We start from the raw sequence: 19,810 nt of genomic DNA, 5'->3' as shown, positions 1-19,810 counted from the left end.
AAATACCATTTGTGAGTATTTCATTTATTTATTGTATCAGTTATTTCTCATAACGAATCAGGTCTAGTTCATTTTTCTAGTTTGTTATGTCCAGATACCACTGCCAGTTTTGTTTAGGTTTCTGATTCTGAACGAATTTACTTACCAGGTATTCAAAATTATTTTTAAGAAATCAATGGTAAAGAGAGACTATTGCAATCCAGTGCTATCTTGACAAAGATGGGGATAAACTTCATAGGTGACATCTGCCAATCAGTCAAAAAAATTGAAAGCCTATGCAAACAAACCTGTTTTAATCTTGTCATTTAAATAAAGGAATAAAAAACATGCAAAACTCCTATTGTAACGATTTTATTAAATTGGTTATAAATATTTAAGGAGAAAACATTTTATATACATTTGTACAACTCTCTTTCCTGGTCTATTTTTTTGTTTTTGTGACTTTGGCAACAATGTAAACTTTTGTGGTTATGACGTTATCTTATTTTATTTTATTTATTTAATTTCACAACAGTTTAGAATCAGGAACCGAAACAAATCGCAAATGAAAGGATTCTCTCTCTTAATTCTAAAAGTTTTCTGAAATTACCTTAATGCAAACAAGATAAAAATTTCTATTGTTAATTTGAAATATGTCAACCAGAAAAAATTGAGTAAGCCTGTAAAAACCGTGAAAATGTATTTTTCCTTTTTTTTTGAACTAACGACGACGATATATTTTATCGTAGACAACCTTAACATTTCGCCGTTATGAATACCTTTTATCAATATTGACCTGGTATATGCTGATGCTTCGCTATTGTGATCGTGAGCTCTAAGACGAAATTAAACAAACACGCTAAATTTCACAAAGCAAATATTGCATTAAATGCCTAAAAATATTGTATTACTTAAAAACACCACACCACACATACGGTTTAGTGAACGGTGCTATGGATATCGATATTGATTTCATCGATAGCAGGAAGGCTAGTACGGTTGGTGAACATAAATTACAATCTAGACGAGGTAAAGTACCATTAAACTAAAAAATAACTATTTTTGTAAGTGGTTGTGAAAAGTTCGATTTAGTATTACTTTTTGAGTGTCCCGACTTTTTGAACTACAATTTGGACAATTTTTCTGCTCCGCTTTCTTTGACTTTTTTGTAATACTCAATGACACATTATGGTTTTGAAAAATATGCGATATCTCTAAAATTGTGTTAAATCAAAATTAAGTGTACCACACCTTCTCAAGCATCTGGCTACGCTTATTTTGCAGATATTTGTTCGTTGCATAAAACGAACTTTTCCTAACTGGTTACATAAACAGCTAATTAAACTAAGATAGAAAACAGTGTCAGAATATGAACCCGCCACATTTGAGGAAGCAATCACGGCCACTAAATTCGGCAAATACAATATAATGCTGGCATTTTTGGCCATGATGTCAAGTTTCTGCACTGTGTTCGATACGTCCACCATGTCCTACACTTTTGTGGCGGCTCAATGCGATTTAGAACTGTCTTTGAGCGATAAAGGCCTTCTCAATGCAGTTACTTATGCAGGTAAGTTTTCTTCCTTACAACCAGTCAAAAAATAAAATGTTACATTTCAGGAATGATATCCAGCGCCATTATTTGGGGTTTCCTATTCGACGTGTTGGGTAGACGCAAATTACTCGTTTTAGGTTTTTTGCTCGACGCCATATTTGTTTTTATGAGCGTTCTGAGTCAAAACTTGACCCTGTTGATTGTTTCCAAATATCTTCAAGGTTTTATGTAAGTTTTAGATAAATGTCTTTAAAAAAATAGAAAATAACCAGGAGAGGACTCGAATTTTAATAGTAAAACTTTTTTTTAGTTTTTTTTTCTTAATGCATAAATAATTTTTTTTCTTAATAAAATAAACATTTTATTGCAGAATTAACGGACCTTTTGCGGCTGTCAGTTCCTACATCTCAGAGTTCCACTGTGCTAAATACCGTCCAACTTACCAGATGATAATCGGTTCCAGTAACAGTTTTGGAACCGTTTTGTTACCTTTTATTGCATTGATGGTTCTTCCGCGAAATATGGACTATACCATAGTGAATTTAAGTAAACTTGGCCATAATAAACAATACAAGAAAAGTATATAAGTTTTTTTTCAGATTTTCATTCCTGGAATATGTTTCTACTGATCAGCGGTCTGCCAGCGTTTCTTAGCGGTATCTTGTTCATTTTCTTTCCTGAAAGTCCAAAGTTTTTGATGACGTGCGGCAACAACGACAAAGCATTGAAAATATTTCAGAAGGTGTACAGTATTAATACGGGACAACCACCAGATACATATCCGGTAAGTGTGATACTGACAATCTGGCAACCTGCCTAATCAAAGCTCATCAGAAACATAAGGTCAACAAACATATCAAAAAACTGATTAAATCAGAATAATATGGCAACCTTGTTTGCCCCTTTTTTAACTTGTCTTTTTATTTGTCTCTATCGTTAATAAGTAGTTCTTCCTATGAAACTCTGTTTGCTCTCTCTATTCTGCATTCTTTTCTTATTCTTTCATTTTAACTTTGCACTGTTCGTCAGGTTCTTCTCGACCGTTCTCTTTTAATTTCAAATTTTCATCTTTTTCTTTCTGTAAACTACTCAGAAAACAGAAGATAAGCCACTAAAAAGCAATGAGTAAAAAAGAAAGAGTATAGAGATACAGAGAGAGTATACCAAGTTAAAAATAAAAAGATAAAGATACATACCGATTGTATTAACTCAGCTAACCTAAAATACTAATCTTCATATACTGATTTATTACTTATCTTAGATTAAACGATTGGTGGACGAAACAAAAAGGACAATGGACGTTAACGGTAAAACCCAATTGACAGCCAATCGAAACAAAATGCAAGCGATAAAGGAAGGCTTCAGCCAAATTAGGCCTATCCTAAGCAAACCCCATTCCCTGAAGATGCTGCTCACTTGCACCATTTTCTTTTTTGTTATGATGAGGTGAGTTCTTTGTTAGGGTTGCTTCAATACAGTGGAGGTAATCCCAAACTTGAGATTATCATCAAACTATATGAAAATTTATCGAGAAATTTCAAACAAGCATGAACATGTTGCGATTGTGGCTACCGCAAATCTTCCAAATTATGACCGATTATCAAGTGGCGCATCATGGTGCTTCGGCAAGTTTGTGCACGATGCTAGGGACAGTGTCCTCACCCAATCAGACTGTAGGAGAATGTGTAGTAGTGAGTTTTGCTTCAAATAGCATTATGTTGATATAAAGTAATTTTTTGAGAGCAGAACCTTAGCAACTCCGACGTGTATATCAACTCGATGATTGTGGGGGCCACGGCCATGGCTGGAAATATGATAGCCGCAACTTTGCTTCGCTTTATCGGAAAGAAAAAAATTTTATGTGAGTATACGTAGGTATGGAATATTCCAAAATATGAATGGGAAATCAATGGTAAGAAAATAGAACAACACTTCAAATTTACGATCGAAGACATTGACTACGTTTATATCGTAGGGTGTTAATCCGATCGACAAAGCGGATTGAATTAGGGATTATTCAATCGAGTATTTATCGTGTTTTACTTACATTTGATAATTTTGGATTATTGGATGCGTTCGAAAGATCCGTAAGGATCGAAAAAAGATCACTATTCAAGCAGAAAGAGATGACAACATATTCGTAATTGTTATCTATCACCAATGTTACAAAAATATTGGTATGTACTTTACCTAACAAAAACCCAGCTTGTCGGAAAATCAACAAAGCCCCAAGTCTGTTTTGCATTAACGAAAACAAAACTCACAGAGCAAATAACAACCGTCCGTCAAACTAATGTGTCAATGTCAAGTCAATCCTGTTTACATCGAACATCCATGGAATGGACGTCACCGTTCAATCGGATAGAGCATTTCAATCCTGTTATTTTTTAGGATTGAGTAGTCAATCCGAATCGTTAATCCGCGTCGTTTATATCGAGGATTTTATGACGGTTTACATGATCAGATTGAATGGGCGGATTAAATTTGTTCGATATAAACGTAGTCATTGACATCTTTCGATTTTTTTGAAAAATGAAAAATTTTAAAGTGCTTTTTTTGTACTTATTTCATCTAATTTAAGGTCGTTTAGTATAAATATGCCCTTTGCTGTGCATTGGAACCCTCCTGGAGCAAATAAAAAAATTGCCAAAATTACACTTTTTGCAAAAATGACATTTTCGCAGTTTTTGAATGATTGTAACTTTTTTATTTGAACACTTATAGATTTCGTTAAAACGCCATTAGAAAAGGGATAAAAAATACTACAAAATGAGCCAAAACTGGCCTCTCTAGCTCTTCACGTTACCGAGATATTTAATTTCAAAAAGTAGTAAAAAAAGACCCCTAATACCCCCCCATTCTTTCGATTTTTTTGAAAAACGAAAAATTTAAAAGTGCTTTTTTTGTACTTATTTCATCTAATTTAAGGTCCTTTAGTATAAATATGCCCTTTGCTGTGCATTGGATCCCTCCTGGAGCGAATAAAAAAATTGCCAAAATTGCACTTTTTGCCAAAATGACATTTTCGCAGTTTTTGAATGATTGTAACTTTTTTATTTGAACCCATATAGATTTCGTTAAAACACCTTTGGAAAAAGGATAAAAAATACTACAAAATGAGCCAAAACTGGCCTCTCTAGCTCTGCACGTTACCGAGATATTGAATTTCAAAAAGTAGTAAAAAAAGACCCCTAATACCCCCCCATTCTTTCGATTTTTTTGAAAAACGAAAAATTTTAAAGTGCTTTTTTTGTACTTATTTCATCTAATTTAAGGTCGTTTAGTATAAATATGCCCTTTGCTGTGCATTGGAACCCTCCTGGAGCAAATAAAAAAATTGCCAAAATTGCACTTTTTGCAAAAATGACATTTTCGCAGTTTTTGAATGATTGTAACTTTTTTATTTGAACACTTATAGATTTCGTTAAAACGCCATTAGAAAAGGGATAAAAAATACTACAAAATGAGCCAAAACTGGCCTCTCTAGCTCTTCACGTTACCGAGATATTTAATTTCAAAAAGTAGTAAAAAAAGACCCCTAATATTCCCCCATTCTTTCGATTTTTTTGAAATATGAAAAATTTAAAAGTACTTTTTTGTACTTATTTCATCTAGTGAAGTTCTTTTATATAAATGTGCCTTTTGCTGTTCATTGGAACCCTCCTGAAGCAAAATAAAAAATTGCCTAAATTGCAAATTTCGACCAAAAATGTAATTTTTTCAAATTTTGGAAGGTTGTAACTTTTTTATTTTAACACCACACTTGATAGTCGCTGTCATTTGTTTACAGTTCATTCAGTTGTTCCAATTCATGTGATGATGTTCTGATTCGAATAACATGTTTATTAAAACATGTATGTACTATACTGTGTAGCAAGTGTTAGCCTATTTGAACTGCCAATTTGACTAAATACCTATAATAGACTTACAACAGTTACAGCTCTGATAACCTCCGCCATTTTTGCCGTATCCACGTACTTTTCCAAAATCCCCCAAGTAGCTATCGCCAGTTCTTCGCTATTCATAGCGGGCGGTTCAGTTTCCAACAATGTTATGGTTTCGGTGGCGGTTGATCTATTTCCAACCACTTTAAGGTAGGTTCAAATAAATATAGTCTCCAGAAACCCTAAACAAGCTTATTTTTACAGAACTATGGCGATTTCTATAGGAATGATGATCGGTAGATCCGGAGCTATGATCGGAAATTTTGTCTTTCCATATTTGCTGGAAAGTGGATGTGAAGCACCATTTTTTGCTGTGGGAAGTTATATGTTAGGTATGTGTGTTTTGACGTTTATTTTTAAGTTTTCTAAGGGATTTTCCAAATTATTTTAGTGGGTGCGGTGCTAATTCTTTTCCTGCCCAACACAGACATGAAACCTCTGACGTGACTCAATCGTAATAATTCTGTCTTTGCGATATATTTGTAATTGTTTTGACTGTCAGAAACTCAATTAGCTATTAATAAACTGCACATTATAAATAAGGTTCTTGATAAATATAGATAAAAGAAGACTATATGCCTGCATCAGTTAGTCCCTAACAAGCTATAATCCATTACTACGTTAAAAAGTCACAAGCTCGTTTTTGAGAGAGTTTAACTTACAGGTTACATGTCAAAGTAACAATCAATTTATCAAGTGTCAAATGCGACAAAAGCTAAAACAAAAGACGTATAGAAAAAAAACATAGATGATGTAACTGCCAGTTTTGGTCAAATTACCATATAATAAAAAAAAGATATAAATAAACATACAAACTATAATTTCTTAGTAATAACATTATTTATAACACACCAAATAAATAAAACACTGACACACGAATTGGTCCATTTTCGGTCAAGAGCACACTTTTATAAATCTACTTTAAGTCCCTACTCGTCACTGAATTGTGATGTAATTTTCGTTTTTTGGTACAGCAAGACACAAAACTCCGCTAGCAATCAAAAGGGCACCGAATAAATAAATGGGCACCGCACAATTAATGTCTATGAGGGCCCCGAAAATCACATTGCCAAAAATCGCCCCCAAACGTCCACAAGTGGCGGTGGTAGTTAGTGCTACAGCCCTAAAATGAGTCAAAATTATTAGGAAGTGTGTGGGAGAAAGAATAAAGAATAATATTTGACAATTTGGTGAAAGTTATCTTTGGTCTAAAAACTCTTATCCTTGCTAAAAATGTGTTAATCTACAATATAAACTAAACTTAAGCTTGTGTAAACTGACCTTAAGTTTGTGGGAAATAAGTCTACAACCACGCAAAAAAGCACAGCTTCTAGAATACTGGTTAAGGCTTCGAAAACGCAAGAAAGAGCTAGAGTTTGACCTTGAGTGACCACCCAGTTCAAGGACAACGTACACAGACCGGACAAAACCAAACTGGACACTAGAACACAACTACCGTAAAAACAACCCTGTTTTGAAGGTACCTTATCAACTTACCCAACACAGCCTTTTTGCCAATTTTGTACATAAAATAACTTAAAGAAGCTGACGTGGGGATACAACTAAACCCTATGATGATGGTGTCCAGAAACACGCTATTTGCAATGGCAGGGTCGCACTCCATTTTTAAAGTGCTGTTTAACAATGGTTGTGTTTGGGACACTTGACAAACACTAGCTGATTCGCCTGGGTGTTGTTTGCTGAATTGACTGAACCGATCGAAGATCTCAGGGAACCAAAGTATCAAAGTGTAGTAGCTGGCAAATTAAGTTTGAATAAGTGTATTGTTATAGGAAAAGCTCGAAAGAAAAGTCAAACTAAATAAGAATGACGTTTAGTCCATATAATTACCTGGCCATTAGTCCAAAATCCACTAAACACGTTAAGGTTAAGTACTTGAAATACTGCTGGTGCACTAAGTCTCTGATGGTTGCGCAACACTGCATGAACCCATTTCCCGTTTGTTTCCTTTTTTTTAACAGATTCAGACAATTGTTGTTCTCCTCACCCTCCAAACGGTGAATCTAAATATACCACTCTCTTACTCACACACAGTCAATATTATTATTATAAAAGACCTTACAGGAAATGTATCAACATTCTTCGAGGTGTTTAGACAGTAAATCCGCCTGAATACTTGTCTAGCTTCATCAAATTTCTTTTTGGAAATCAGAAATTTTGGGGTTTCCGGAAGGAAATAGATGAGAATGACGCTCAACAGGCTGGGGAAGCTGCAAATCAGGACGAAAATCCGCCAGGGACTGAATTCACCCCCATTCCCGAATACTACCAAAGCTTTTTTGTCCAAAAAACACCAAGCTATCACTGAAAACGAAAAATAAATAAGTCTTATGCACATCTCTTTATAAATAATGGTTCCTTAATTTTCCAGGGTATAAACAATGAGTTTGAATTTTAACGTCGTATCAGTAAATTGTTTAGATGCCATTACGGACCATTTTCGTTTACCACCATTATTCCAAACTAATGGAAAATCGAGTTGTTTAAGTGATTAGTTTCAAACTAGTTTCGACCATAACGATAAGCTCTAATTCCTGACTATGCAGTTTATTTTATAACGTAGCAAAAACTGCTTCAAAAGTTTTTAACGACAAAAATCGAAACATTACGACAGATTCTTCGAAAGATCACGTGACAATTTTTGAGTCTGTTTTCAAACATTCATTACTAAGAAAATGCATAGAGTATTCACTTCTTTACTAGCTGAACTGTCTAAAACCGACCATAGGAAAACCGCGTAACGGACAGAGAAACGTACATTATTGCATGCGCGCGACTAAGACAGAAAACGAAAAAAATATCAAGTAGGCCATATTTTCAGCGCGCTGTTGCCAAACGCCAAGTTATTTTGTCGACGGTATTTGAGTGATACTTGGCGTTTGGCAACAGCGCGCTGAAAATATGGCCTACTTGATATTTTTTTCGTTTTCTGTCTTAGTCGCGCGCATGCAATAATGTACGTTTCTCTGTCCGTTACGCGGTTTTCCTATGGTCGGTTTTGGATTTACCACACCTGTATAATGAAAAAGTTATTATAAAATTTCTATCCTACGGAATAATTACGAACTATATAATTATGACACTTACCTGGAAGTAAAATAACGCCAATATTCCAAAAAATTTCCAACTTTCCCAAATACTTGTCGCGATGTTTTGCCGACAAAAATTCTCCTAAATAGGAAAACACCAAACTGGTAGCACCAATAATCCTGCAACACACTCGTTACTTTTATTGTCCTAGTGCCGTAAAATGCACTTTACGCACCCAAACCCGTTGAAAAACCGGCACAGTATAAACAACCAGTAATCATGAACAAACGAGGACACGAAAGCGGCAACAAAATCCATGGACAGGGACACTATAATGGCGACTCGTCTACCTCGAGAGTTGGCCACCGGACCCCAAAGACTGCAACCACACAACATCCCTACATTGACCAAAAAGTGGTGGTTTAGGTGGCACCGTGCTGTAATAAAGTCTTACCGAATAAGGGTACAGCAGACAGTCTCCCTTTGTCGGCTGAACTTAAATTGAAATCGCATTCGGCTGATGGTAGGACAAAAGACAGAGTAGTGGAACTTACAGCACAAGTGGCGTAAATTGCTCCGCTGACCCCTAACAAGAGATACTGGAACTTTCCGATCCCTGGAAATATGTATTGTTTATTGTCTATATACGGCCTTGCTAATTGTCAATAACATTATTTTTATATACCCTGTGTCCCATATAAAGTGAATATTTACAGTCCACATTTTATGTTTCTTTTTGTTGTTAGAAGAAACTGAAAATATAGGGAATATGATCATCATATTACAACGTCATTTGTATTTTGGTTACTCTGTATATATTGCCTTGAAACAATATTTTAACTTAAACAAGTTTTTCTTCAGTTTAGCTCGGTTATTTTGTCAAACATTTTAGTAAAGATCAATATAATCTTCAGAAAAAAAGTATTGAAAGCGTTTTTAGATAAAAAAAAAATGTATCTTGGAAGACGTGATTAATCTGGTTTAAACTTTCGAAAGATACTTATTGTAACAAACTAAAGGAGTTAAAAATGTAAAAACTCAGAAAGTAGATATTTTTGATAGATATATACTCTAAAGACAATTTTTGAAATGTGGTATCTCGAGAACGTGCAAAGTTACAAATTTTTTATTAATCTTTAAAACCGTCTTATAATATGAAGACCTTTATAGTAGCTTGGGAATGTCCAACAGTTCTCTCAGAAATTCTTTCTAGAATTTATGTTTATACAGAGTGGACTGGATAGAGAAAATATATTGAAATGTATAGTTTGAAGTAAAGCAAATAAGACTCACCTGCGTAGCTGATTGCTGTTTCAAAGTCGCTTTCAATTTCACTGTCTTGGCTACCTGAATTAAAACACAAAATTAATTCTAAAATGTGACTAATTAAGGAAACAACCAATAGTAATTAGGGGGAGGAGCTAGAAGCACAACAGACACAGACAGACTCCAGTGTTTGCCGCGAAGCTCTTTGCAGAACTCCTAAGACTTTTTTATTTGTTTTTTTTCGAAATTTGTTAAGTTTTTCTTAAGTAAATAGCTAAAATTGTTTTTTTTAACTTACCTTCAGGTATGTCGACATCAACAAAAACGTCATTTTCGTAGACAATGCCGTTCGGAGGCATTTTGTAATTCTTCTCGACTACTCGGGAACAAAAACTGAACTGATAAAATTAATGCGTTCATGATCGTTTAATTTCCTTCATTTGGATTTATTTTTAACCGGATAATAGTACAATATCAATATTTATGTTTACATTGGTTCAGCATATAATATTATGCGACCGAAACAGGGAAAAGTACCAGAATTTTCTGGAAATTCAGAGTAAGATTAATAAAATGTTGCGTTCAGATAATGAAAAACACCTGATGAAAAGATCTAAAAAACCAAAACGTATGGTTCATTGATTTACAAATCATTGTTTTTATACAATAATAATAAACAACAATGTATAAATGACAAATTTGATATCTTTGGGTCATCAAAAAGTTCAAATTTACGGCGACTGGATTCTATTTTGCGTACACGCGATTGCACTTTTGTCACCAGCCATAATATCGGTTTGATGAATGGCGCCCAATAATAATAATAATTAGTGTTTTAAAACATAAAAACATATAAATATCTCAACAATTTATTGGACTTTTAACTTGGCGTATTCGATTGTGGCCCTGAAACCTTGTTGAGGATCCGCAATATACCGTACGATGCGAACGAAACCGTCATCCTGCAGAACACGATACTCCCCCAGGACAGCGTCTCCATCCCTTGCCTGTTTGTGTTCCTGCGAGTTGCTCGTTTTGGTGTCCTGGACGCCGTAATGGAAGAAATAGTCCGGTTTTGCCTACACAATTTCTAGTCTTACCATTTACAGTATTAGCAGAAAATTCAGTAGCAAATCCTTGATGATGAAAGGACATTTACGGAATCTTTTACTGACATATTTGACGATTTTAGTTGAACGCTTTTTCCAGGTATTTTTTATTTGAGACTGACAAGCTTTCCATAAATACTCAGAATTCAATTTAAGCAGAAAAATACCGTGCGAAGAAGTCTCACTCTCTGTAAACTATCTCTAATACTTTTAAAAAATTTGATAGAAATTTACCTATATCTTTTTAAGTAGATATCTATTTTGTTCTTAGAAAGGATAAACCTAATAAACCTCCTAAACAACAAAAAAATAATGAAAGCCTATGAAACATTTTATAACAACATTTTTAATTCTAAGTCCTTTTCATTAATTTTAATCATACGGTGCAATTTATTTCCAGTCTTTTGATTTACTGATTGCAGTGTTTTTACATTGACAATCCATTTTTTCTAATAAACTTAATTTGTGAAACTGACTATTTTGAAATTTTTAACTAAAATCACCGTGAGTAAAAGTGCAAAAGCTCTAGTAGCAACTCTTGGTAATAATTTAAAAAAGCATAAAAATTAAGTTTGAACGCCGCTGACCTCATCATTCACCTTATGTTTATTGTTCCATAAAGACAACGCTTTAATTAAATGTCGAGAAAAAGTTTCTTTAACACAATCAATTTCTGAGGTTAAGAGTATCATCTCTAGATACGCCACGGTGTGAATTCATTAACATATGCGTGAAATTAAAGCAGAAAAATACCGTACGAAAAAGTCTCACTCTCTGTAAACTATCTCTAAAACTTTTAAAAGATTTGATAGAAATTTACCTATATCTTTTTAAGTAGATAACTACTTTGTTCATAGAAGGGATAAACCTAATAAACTACCTAAATAACAAAAAAAATATGAAAATCTATGAAATATTTTATAACAAAATTTCTAATTTACTTTTTTTTTATTTTATTTTTTTTAAATGGCAACTTACCAAATAATCCACTCTTCGTCCATTAGGATCGAAACTATCGGAAACAACGATTTTTTCTGCAACTCCACTGACCGGACCACGAAACTTAAAAAAGGAAAAACTATCCTGATTGGAGGGCACTACAGACACTAAAATAACTGAAGGAAGAAGGCACAGAACCTAAAACAACGTCAATAATCAGAAATTCCCTTTATAGACTGAATCAGAGTACGAACCCCGAAAATTATGCTAAACATTGTGGATAAACTCTGACTGTATTTTGCTGTAAAGCGTGGGTTTATATTTAAAAAAAACATAAATAAAGGAAGTCTGACCTCTTGCATTGCAATTTACTGTTTTGCGGTTATAATGAACGAAACTGAATCGATAAAACCGATTTTTTTGTGTAACGCGACCAGGTAGTGTACAGTAATGTAGGCTTTTGCGGTTTTTGCTATTATTTCACTTTGGAGACGTAATAATAATACAAAACCTAAATCCGTACGGTTAATTATAAGAAATAAATAAATTTATTTATTTATAATAATGATAATTATTATTAAATATTTTTTACAAGCTTCGAAAGCTTTAATTCTTGTTTTTTTTTCTCTGTGTACCTTCCCCAAAACTTACTTAACTTAAACATTATATTTGTCACAAATTGAGGCCCCCTTTGTATGAACTTTTATCATTAGCACACCCTATATATGAAAACAGGGAATAAGCAATCTTTTTCCATGTAATTATTTAGTCATTTTGAACGACCTAAGATTAACATCGACTGTATCAACAAGAGCAGAAAAAAACGAATTATAAAAATAAGCAGGCATCAAATATCTATTTAATGTCTGAGAGAACACCTGACGGATATGATTTGGCTAGTTGTGATTATTTTATTAATGTCACAGAAAATACCAGCTAAATTAACGCACATTCCTCCTAGTGATCAGTGGGTGGTTAGTGTGAATTCCTTCTTGAGTTCCTACTTGGAGGAGAGAGAGATTAACGTTTTAGTTGGAGAAATGTTCCAACCACAAACACCTTGTTGGAGGTTTAATTATACAATTTTAAAACAATTTTTGACGGGTTATGAGTTTGTTCCTCACACTTTGGTGATGGTTGATTATTACTTGGAAATTTTACCTGAATTTTTACAGGAAACCTTGGAATTATACGGGAAAAGTCGGTACATTGTTGTAGTGGAAAATGCTAAGGCTCTGAAAGTTGCACAGTTATTGTGGAAATTTAAATTACCTAAGTCCCTAGTGATCACTTCAGGGCTAATGACAGTAAATTTGCTTACAATCAGCCAATGTGGCAATGTAGTGTCTTTGACTGACGTCACCAATGTGACAGACGCGTGGGACTTAAAGTCTCAAATGGCTGGTTGTCCTTTAAATATAATTTGGGCCAAAGTCCCTCCATACATTAGTGATGTGGACTCGCCAATGCCTGGCATCTACGTGGACTTTCTTAAAGCGTTTGACAGTGCAATTAATCGTAGACTGATCTACAGACCTTATGATCCAGTGTATTTACAGCAAATTACTGATGGGTATTCTTTTGAAGCGATTCTGGAAGCGTTTGATGATGATTACGCTGATATGTTCATCGGACCTGGCACCCTCACCGTGTCTTCCATAATGGATGTTACCCCAATTTTAAATGAAATTGATATACTTTTCTTTGTACCCATACCTACCGTGGCTTTCTGGCAGAAAGTCGTTACTTTGGCATTTGTTCTAGTCATTGTAGTGTACGCTGTGGCCATCGTGACTGTCAGTGTGCTATTTTTTTATATTGCCAAACAAACTGAAGATCGCATTCTGTACGCTTCGGTTCCTCGGGTGTTGTTCCTGTTTTATGGATTTGTTCTGTCGGTTCCTAATTTACGCAGAAGTCCCTCCACTATAGTTTTGCAGATGTATTTAAGTAAGTATTAATAATTGCACTATCACTTCAATCATAGAGAACCACTAGATTCTTACTTAAAATAAAAACAGACAGAAGTAATTCAGTTGCCGAATCGTCTTCCATCAAGTTCCTTATAATTTAGTTCATGGAAATAGCCGAAAACATTCTTATATCACGTTTACATGCAAAAATCCATTGTTTGATAACTCAACCAAAATCATGAATACAAACTTAACATAATAGAGTTTCTTTAGAAAGCTATTGAATGTTTTGAAAATGCGTTCATCACCATGTACGACGTCGGTCCCAATATGATGGAATGATTGTAAAACAAATCTTAAGGATTTCAAGTAAATATGGTTTATAATTACATCTAAAAATATTTTTCATATTTTATACAGATATAAACCATCAATCATTTACAAATTTGGAACATTATTGGCTATAAATCTTAAAAATTACAGATTTAGTTAAAACAGCTATCAAAAGAAATTGAAACCTTCTTCTAATTATGTTAAAACTACTTTATCTTTGCTCTTCCACTCTTAAGAAAAAGTAATTATTGTTGCAGCTTCAGTGTTAACGCAGTTTTTAGTACTGGCCACCTACATCCAGGGAAGTATTGTAGTCCATATGAGCATGAATTTATACGGAAAACCCATTGAAAACATCGACGAACTACTAGAATCCAATCTACCAATCAAACTCATCAGCGCTCTTAGCTATTTGTTTAGTTTCTCCTTTGGCAGAAGAGATAATGACGTGTCTGCCAAACTACAGGTTCTACCAAATATCAGTTCCACAGCCGAAGCTGGCAACATGGCGTTAAGGATGAACAGTTTTGCTACCTTGATCGATACTGGTAGTAATCAATATTATTAGTTCAATTCCATTTTTGTATTTATAATCATAATAACAGGTTACCTGATTATGACTCCAAACGTTCTGAAAACCTTCAGCGTTTTCGAAGTGTTCAAAACTAAACTCACCTTCGGGATGCCGAAAAACTCTTACCAAACGGACTATTTTAATGAGATGTTTTCTCGGCTACAAGAAGCGGGAATAATCGAAAAATTTACAGGGCTGTATCATAATTTTTACGCCCTTAAAAACTACGTGCCTGTTAACCGAAAAGATATGGTTGTGACTCTGGCCAGTGTGATTCCGGTCCTGATGCTTGTCGGTGTTTTATACTTTGTTAGTTTAATTGTATTTATTGTTGAAATTTATTTATATCACTTTCATAGGCAGAAGTTTACTCTTTAGTTAGCTAAAAAGTTTGGTTGAACCACCAATTTCTTTATACACAAAGTGAAATTTTTGAAAACTTAATCAGTATCTTAGTAGTTATTTTTTTGCTAAATTCAAAATTATAGATAAAACATTGTTGTCAATTTTAAAAACAATCTACTCTCTCTATTTATTATCCTAGCCAGCTGCTGGTGCAAGTAATTGCTTATGAGATTTACATTAGATTAGTAGCTGTCTTGCAACTGCAAGTTACTTGTGAAATATCGTGGTCGGTATAAAGAAATCAGACAAAATAGAGCCTCATCGACTTTGTTATAGAATTTACTAATTAAAGGCGTACATTTCATTTTGTTTTTAATTTTAGCTACTCCTAATCCATGTCCTTCCTAAGTCCTTCTCCTTCTATTCCCATAAACTCGTCAAATTCCATATTATTATGTTCTAAGCTCGAAGCATGTTTAAATGTGTAAATTCGGCTTAAAATCAGACTAACCAGACAAAATCAACACCTGTAAACACTAGAACCTTACGAAATCAAAGTCTGTGATTTTAGATACAATTTTTCTTTAAAAACTTATTACGTCCAGACTAAATTTTGCCCAACTGAAAATAACTTTTCTACGATTTCACTTTCGAGTAGGTACACGAGACCGTCACCAGTTCACACAGCATCAGCCGAATATTTTTTGAAAATTAGTATATTTATAGAGCGACAACAATTAACTAGATAAGTTTTAATTGACCAGTTACATAAACACGAACCTCTCATAATTGTCGAGTTCTTTTAAACGTTATTATTATAGTGTTATGGACGAGAACCACTTTGCTCTCTTATCTGCCAGACCAACGTATTGACCACACTGATTACGTAAAACTGGACCAGTTGGTGTTTATTGGGTTTATGTGTGTGGTTTCAGTCAAAAAATAGTATGGATAAGGACAATTTTCAGGATGTTGACTTGGAAAATAAAAGTATTACTGAGAAAGGTCAGTATAGCATACAGTATAGGTACATACAAATTTTAATTATAGTTTCTACATTTTTTAGACTTTTAAAATGACCAACCAATTATGTTTTCAGAGTCTAAATTAAATTTAAAACCAAGTATAAATGCCAAACTTTAAATATCCGTTATGTGGGTAGGTTCCATTGTAATAATGTGAAATAAAAGCTAAATTTTTGGCAGGATTTTCAAATAAATGTGATGTTGTATGAAGATAGATTTTTACGAGTAAAAGATTTCTATTCTTCCAAGTCAAAAAATAACAAAAATGTCCATAATATTTCAAGGATGATTTTAATTGTCAGAAGGTCGACGTTTAATAATTACCTACGAATGAAAATGTTGTACTGACCTAACCAGCAACTGATGTATAATTAATTATAATAAAATTCAAATTCGTGCACTCGGTAACCTACATTTGCCAGTATTATCGGTACTATACAAGCAGACTCGATAAAACAATAACGATTATCAATTTATACACTTAACCTTATTAGTAATAATGGAAAAGAGGCACGTTGAAGGGGAACATTTGTTCCATGGTACTTATATTTTCTACAACCAAAATATGGTTCTTGAATCACAAGTTTCTTTCTGTCTGTAGATTTGGAAGAACCAGGCGACTTTGAAAACGCAATAGTGGCAGTGAAATGGGGCAAATTCCATTTACTGGTCTATGCTATTTCCATCACTTCAGGTTGGTCGTCCATGTTCGAAACCACCACAATGTCGTACGTATTTCCGGCAGCCGAATGTGACCTAAGCCTAAATCTGGAAGATAAAGGACTACTAAATGCAGTAACTTACATAGGTAAGTCAAAAAACACTATAAACTTTGCTTTAACATGTTCGATAAATACCTACATCGCAAACTTTTAGTAGGGCTAAAGCAAATATTTTTAACCGATACATATTTGCCAGTCCCCTCGTTTGAGAGTTACAGGGTGTTGAAATATTCACACACGTTTGGAAAAACATACGAGACGCAAAAAGGACGTTTTGAAAGTTTCTAGGTATGATTTCGACCGGATTCTTTTGGGGCTACCTATCGGACACTCTGGGTAGAAAAAAATTGCTGATAACCGGGTATTTTCTGGACGCGATGTTTGTGATGCTATCGGCAACGTCGCAAAGCTTCACCATGCTCATGGTGTCCAAATTCTTTGGCGGATTCATGTAAGTGGATGTTTTATTCGTACTGAAAATGTTAAAAGCATTCAAAAATATAATGATACACTACATTCCATATAAAATAAGCAAAATTGACATCCCTACTTCCGGTTAAACCGAAAGTGAACGAAGAATGAAAATATTTTAGCAAACAATTGTGGTATCTATCTAGCTGTAGGATTGTAAATAATGCAACATTTTTGCGCTTGAAGTTCATCATATAAGTTTGAATTAACGGTTGCGCTTATACTCAAATTTGAGTTTGTTTTCAGAATTAACGGACCATTCTCGGCAATTACAACATACATTTCCGAGTTGCATTGTAGCAAACACAGAGGAAAAGCCCAATTCCTCTTAGGAATCATCTACAGCGCGGGAAATTTCGTTATGCCCTTACTGGCCGTCAACATCCTGCCCTTGGGTTTTCGTAAAGAATTGGGCTCCAACTTTGGTAATAATCACTGTTTTATTTTCAGGGTTAAAAAGACTAAAATTTACCCAATTTCAGTACTACACCCTTGGAACTTATACCTGTTCATTTGTTCCCTAGTTCCTTTAACCAGTGCTGTCGCATTTTTGTTCTTGCCCGAAAGTCCTAAGTTTCTAATGAGTACCGGAAAAAACGAGGAAGCTCTTCTGGTTTTCAGAAAAATGTACTCGATGAACACTGGTCTAAATGCTGATACTTTTCCAGTTAGTCTGTTTGTTACATTCTTAACTTAGCTTTAATGGGGACGTTTTACAGATTAAAAAGTTGGTGAACGAAATTGAGCTTAACCAAACTAATAAATTTGGAAAAATTACCGCAAATCGGTCAAAAACCAAAGCTTTCCTCGAAGGTTGGCAACAGCTCAAACCGCTATTTCATCCACCACATCTAAAACGCATAATTGTGGTTTGCATTATCCAGTGTTTCACTATGAACAGGTGTGGAAGCGTCACCAGACCATAATACACTGAAACTGATTCCATTTTCCAGTTTGAACACGTTACGTTTATGGTTGCCGCAACTGTTCCAAGCCATAAACGACTATGAACAGAATCACAGCAACAGCAGCGCTCCCTTGTGTGAGGCTTTGGCAGTGTTCAAGAAACAAAACAAAACTGATACAACTGAACTGGTTGAATGCGTTGTGGTGGGTTACAAACACTGAACGCTAACACCAATCCCTTATAAATAAGCTTAGAAATAATTTTCAGAACACTAACAATTACTCCGTTTACACTAACTCGATGATAGTGTCCGCTGTGACACTAGTAGCGTACATACTGGCCAGCTTCCTAATCAACAAACTCGGAAAGAAACGGTTGTTTAGTAAGTTTCTGTTAGCGCCTGGACTATAAAACAACTCACACCTGTCAACTGTCGTAATGTCGTTATAGTCCAGTGGCTTTTCTAGGGTTTACACTGGGTTTGTTAATTATTTGCAGTTCTAATGAGCACCATCACAGGGTTGAGCGCCTTCAGTCTGTACTTCTCCAGATCGACCATGATGACCCTGGTGCTATCGTCGATGTTTGTGGCCGCTGGCAGTGTAATGATCAACAATATGCTGGCCATCATTGTCGATCTGTTTCCTACTACATTAAGGTCGGAAAAATGGTATTTTTAAAGCTTTATTCATTTCAGAATTGATTTTCCAGAACAATGACAGTAGCTCTGGCAATGATGAGCGGCAGAACTGGCGCCGTGATTGGCAACGCCCTCTACCCACTATTGCTTCAGAGTGGATGTGCTGCCCCCTTTATTTATAATGGAGTATTAAGTTTAAGTAAGTATCTATAATATTTAAGGTCAAATAGAAATTAGAATAACAAAGTGCTTATAATCAAGTTCTACTACAATATGCAGACATGACGAACTTGTCCACTAAACCAGTTTTACTCACCAGTTGACTGCAATATAACTAAGATCGTCTTATATCCACATTTTTCTACAAAACAACCAATACTAAACGCCATTTCAACGGATAACTACGGAGTAGTAGTAAAATAGCTGAATTGCGATTACATTAAATGAATAATTAAATTAATAAAATAAATCTAGTGATTGAGCAATGTGCAACAGACCTGCAGTTAACAAGGTTGAGATGACTGTGATGATAGTAAACCTCTAATAGGAAATACGCACTATAAGAAAAAGATTGATTGAATAAATCTGTGAAACAAAATGGCAAAAAAGTCCACATGTGCGGCATTACGCAAATGCCATTTGCGTAAAAACAGCATAGTGGGTTGTGTGGGACAAAAAAGCAGCTTTCAGCTCGCTGGTGCAGCATAGTTGAAACATTTACTGGGTACCGTTTTACCTACCCTACCCCTTGAGTTAAAACATTCTTAAATAAAACTTGAGTACTTTTTGATAGTTTAACTGCTATAGAATATGCTTTTTTTAGGTTGTGCATTGATGGGACTGCTTCTGGCCAAAACTGAGTCTATGGCACTGAAATAACATCTTAATCCCAATCGTCGAACAAGGAAATATATTTTTTTAAGAAACCACTAGAGTTTTCTTTAATACTCTGATCACCTCTTATAGTCTATCCGTCTATCGTTATTCCCCAAACAAATAGACATTTCAAGTACCACATTTTTGTATTTTATCTTTCA

At 34.6% G+C, this 19,810-nt stretch overlaps 3 protein-coding genes across 4 annotated transcripts; 1 reads left to right on the top strand and 2 right to left on the bottom strand.

Moving 5' to 3' along the window:
- The first annotated feature begins 785 nt into the window (after positions 1 to 785).
- LOC145726952 (uncharacterized) lies at positions 786 to 19,700 on the top strand. Its single transcript, XM_081976331.1, has 25 exons — positions 786 to 1,008; positions 1,340 to 1,549; positions 1,600 to 1,762; positions 1,905 to 2,080; positions 2,134 to 2,318; positions 2,796 to 2,980; positions 3,081 to 3,225; positions 3,281 to 3,395; positions 5,469 to 5,628; positions 5,683 to 5,810; positions 5,870 to 5,921; positions 10,100 to 10,157; positions 12,770 to 13,793; positions 14,347 to 14,637; positions 14,695 to 14,931; positions 16,635 to 16,841; positions 17,044 to 17,206; positions 17,473 to 17,651; positions 17,709 to 17,893; positions 17,946 to 18,127; positions 18,180 to 18,336; positions 18,383 to 18,515; positions 18,632 to 18,791; positions 18,845 to 18,972; positions 19,597 to 19,700. Exons 1-25 carry the CDS (start codon positions 933 to 935, stop codon positions 19,650 to 19,652), a joined length of 4,755 nt encoding a protein of 1,584 aa, XP_081832457.1. The 5' UTR covers positions 786 to 932; the 3' UTR covers positions 19,653 to 19,700.
- Positions 6,233 to 10,192, bottom strand: LOC145731500 (synaptic vesicle glycoprotein 2C-like). 2 transcript variants are annotated; one of them, XM_081983308.1, is made up of 10 exons: positions 10,094 to 10,192; positions 9,823 to 9,876; positions 8,984 to 9,145; positions 8,765 to 8,927; positions 8,587 to 8,708; positions 7,562 to 7,803; positions 7,330 to 7,502; positions 6,976 to 7,235; positions 6,760 to 6,919; positions 6,233 to 6,601 (listed from the first exon to the last, which is right to left on the bottom strand). In XM_081983308.1, the coding sequence occupies exons 1-10, from the start codon at positions 10,152 to 10,154 to the stop codon at positions 6,415 to 6,417; spliced, it is 1,584 nt and encodes a 527-aa protein (XP_081839434.1). In that variant the 5' UTR covers positions 10,155 to 10,192; the 3' UTR covers positions 6,233 to 6,414. The 2 variants fall into 2 exon arrangements, with proteins under 2 accessions (XP_081839434.1, XP_081839438.1); XM_081983312.1 differs by having other exon boundaries at positions 9,823 to 9,872; positions 10,090 to 10,169.
- LOC145731631 (uncharacterized) lies at positions 10,651 to 12,498 on the bottom strand. Its single transcript, XM_081983509.1, has 3 exons — positions 12,098 to 12,498; positions 11,883 to 12,041; positions 10,651 to 10,874 (listed from the first exon to the last, which is right to left on the bottom strand). The coding sequence occupies exons 1-3, from the start codon at positions 12,203 to 12,205 to the stop codon at positions 10,665 to 10,667; spliced, it is 477 nt and encodes a 158-aa protein (XP_081839635.1). The 5' UTR covers positions 12,206 to 12,498; the 3' UTR covers positions 10,651 to 10,664.
- Positions 19,701 to 19,810: the final 110 nt, after the last annotated feature.

The sequence above is a fragment of the Ips typographus genome, linkage group LG1 (assembly GCF_016097725.1).
Source record: "Ips typographus isolate SLU linkage group LG1, UJ_Ityp_2.0, whole genome shotgun sequence".
In the NCBI taxonomy this organism is placed as follows: domain Eukaryota; kingdom Metazoa; phylum Arthropoda; class Insecta; order Coleoptera; family Curculionidae; genus Ips; species Ips typographus.
This window is presented reverse-complemented; position numbering and strand designations above follow the sequence as displayed.

What these genes read in the sequence shown, in the direction of transcription:
- LOC145726952 (XM_081976331.1), top strand. Translation starts at nt 933, where the DNA reads ATGGATATCGATATTGATTTCATCGATAGCAGGAAGGCTAGTACGGTT. An exon ending in TTCTTTTTTGTTATGATGAG is followed by an intron (nt 2,981 to 3,080) that starts GTGAGTTCTTTG and finishes ATTTCAAACAAG; the next exon opens with CATGAACATGTTGCGATTGT. An exon ending in ACAGACATGAAACCTCTGAC is followed by an intron (nt 5,922 to 10,099) that starts GTGACTCAATCG and finishes ACTTACCTTCAG; the next exon opens with GTATGTCGACATCAACAAAA.
- LOC145731631 (XM_081983509.1), bottom strand. Translation starts at nt 12,205, where the DNA reads ATGCAAGAGGTCAGACTTCCTTTATTTATGTTTTTTTTAAATATAAAC. An exon ending in TGTTTAGCATAATTTTCGGG is followed by an intron (nt 12,042 to 12,097) that starts GTTCGTACTCTG and finishes ACGTTGTTTTAG; the next exon opens with GTTCTGTGCCTTCTTCCTTC. An exon ending in GACGAAGAGTGGATTATTTG is followed by an intron (nt 10,875 to 11,882) that starts GTAAGTTGCCAT and finishes GAAATTGTGTAG; the next exon opens with GCAAAACCGGACTATTTCTT.
- LOC145731500 (XM_081983308.1), bottom strand. Translation starts at nt 10,154, where the DNA reads ATGCCTCCGAACGGCATTGTCTACGAAAATGACGTTTTTGTTGATGTC. An exon ending in AACAGCAATCAGCTACGCAG is followed by an intron (nt 9,146 to 9,822) that starts GTGAGTCTTATT and finishes ACATATTTCCAG; the next exon opens with GGATCGGAAAGTTCCAGTAT. An exon ending in CGGTTTTTCAACGGGTTTGG is followed by an intron (nt 8,709 to 8,764) that starts GTGCGTAAAGTG and finishes AGTGTGTTGCAG; the next exon opens with GATTATTGGTGCTACCAGTT.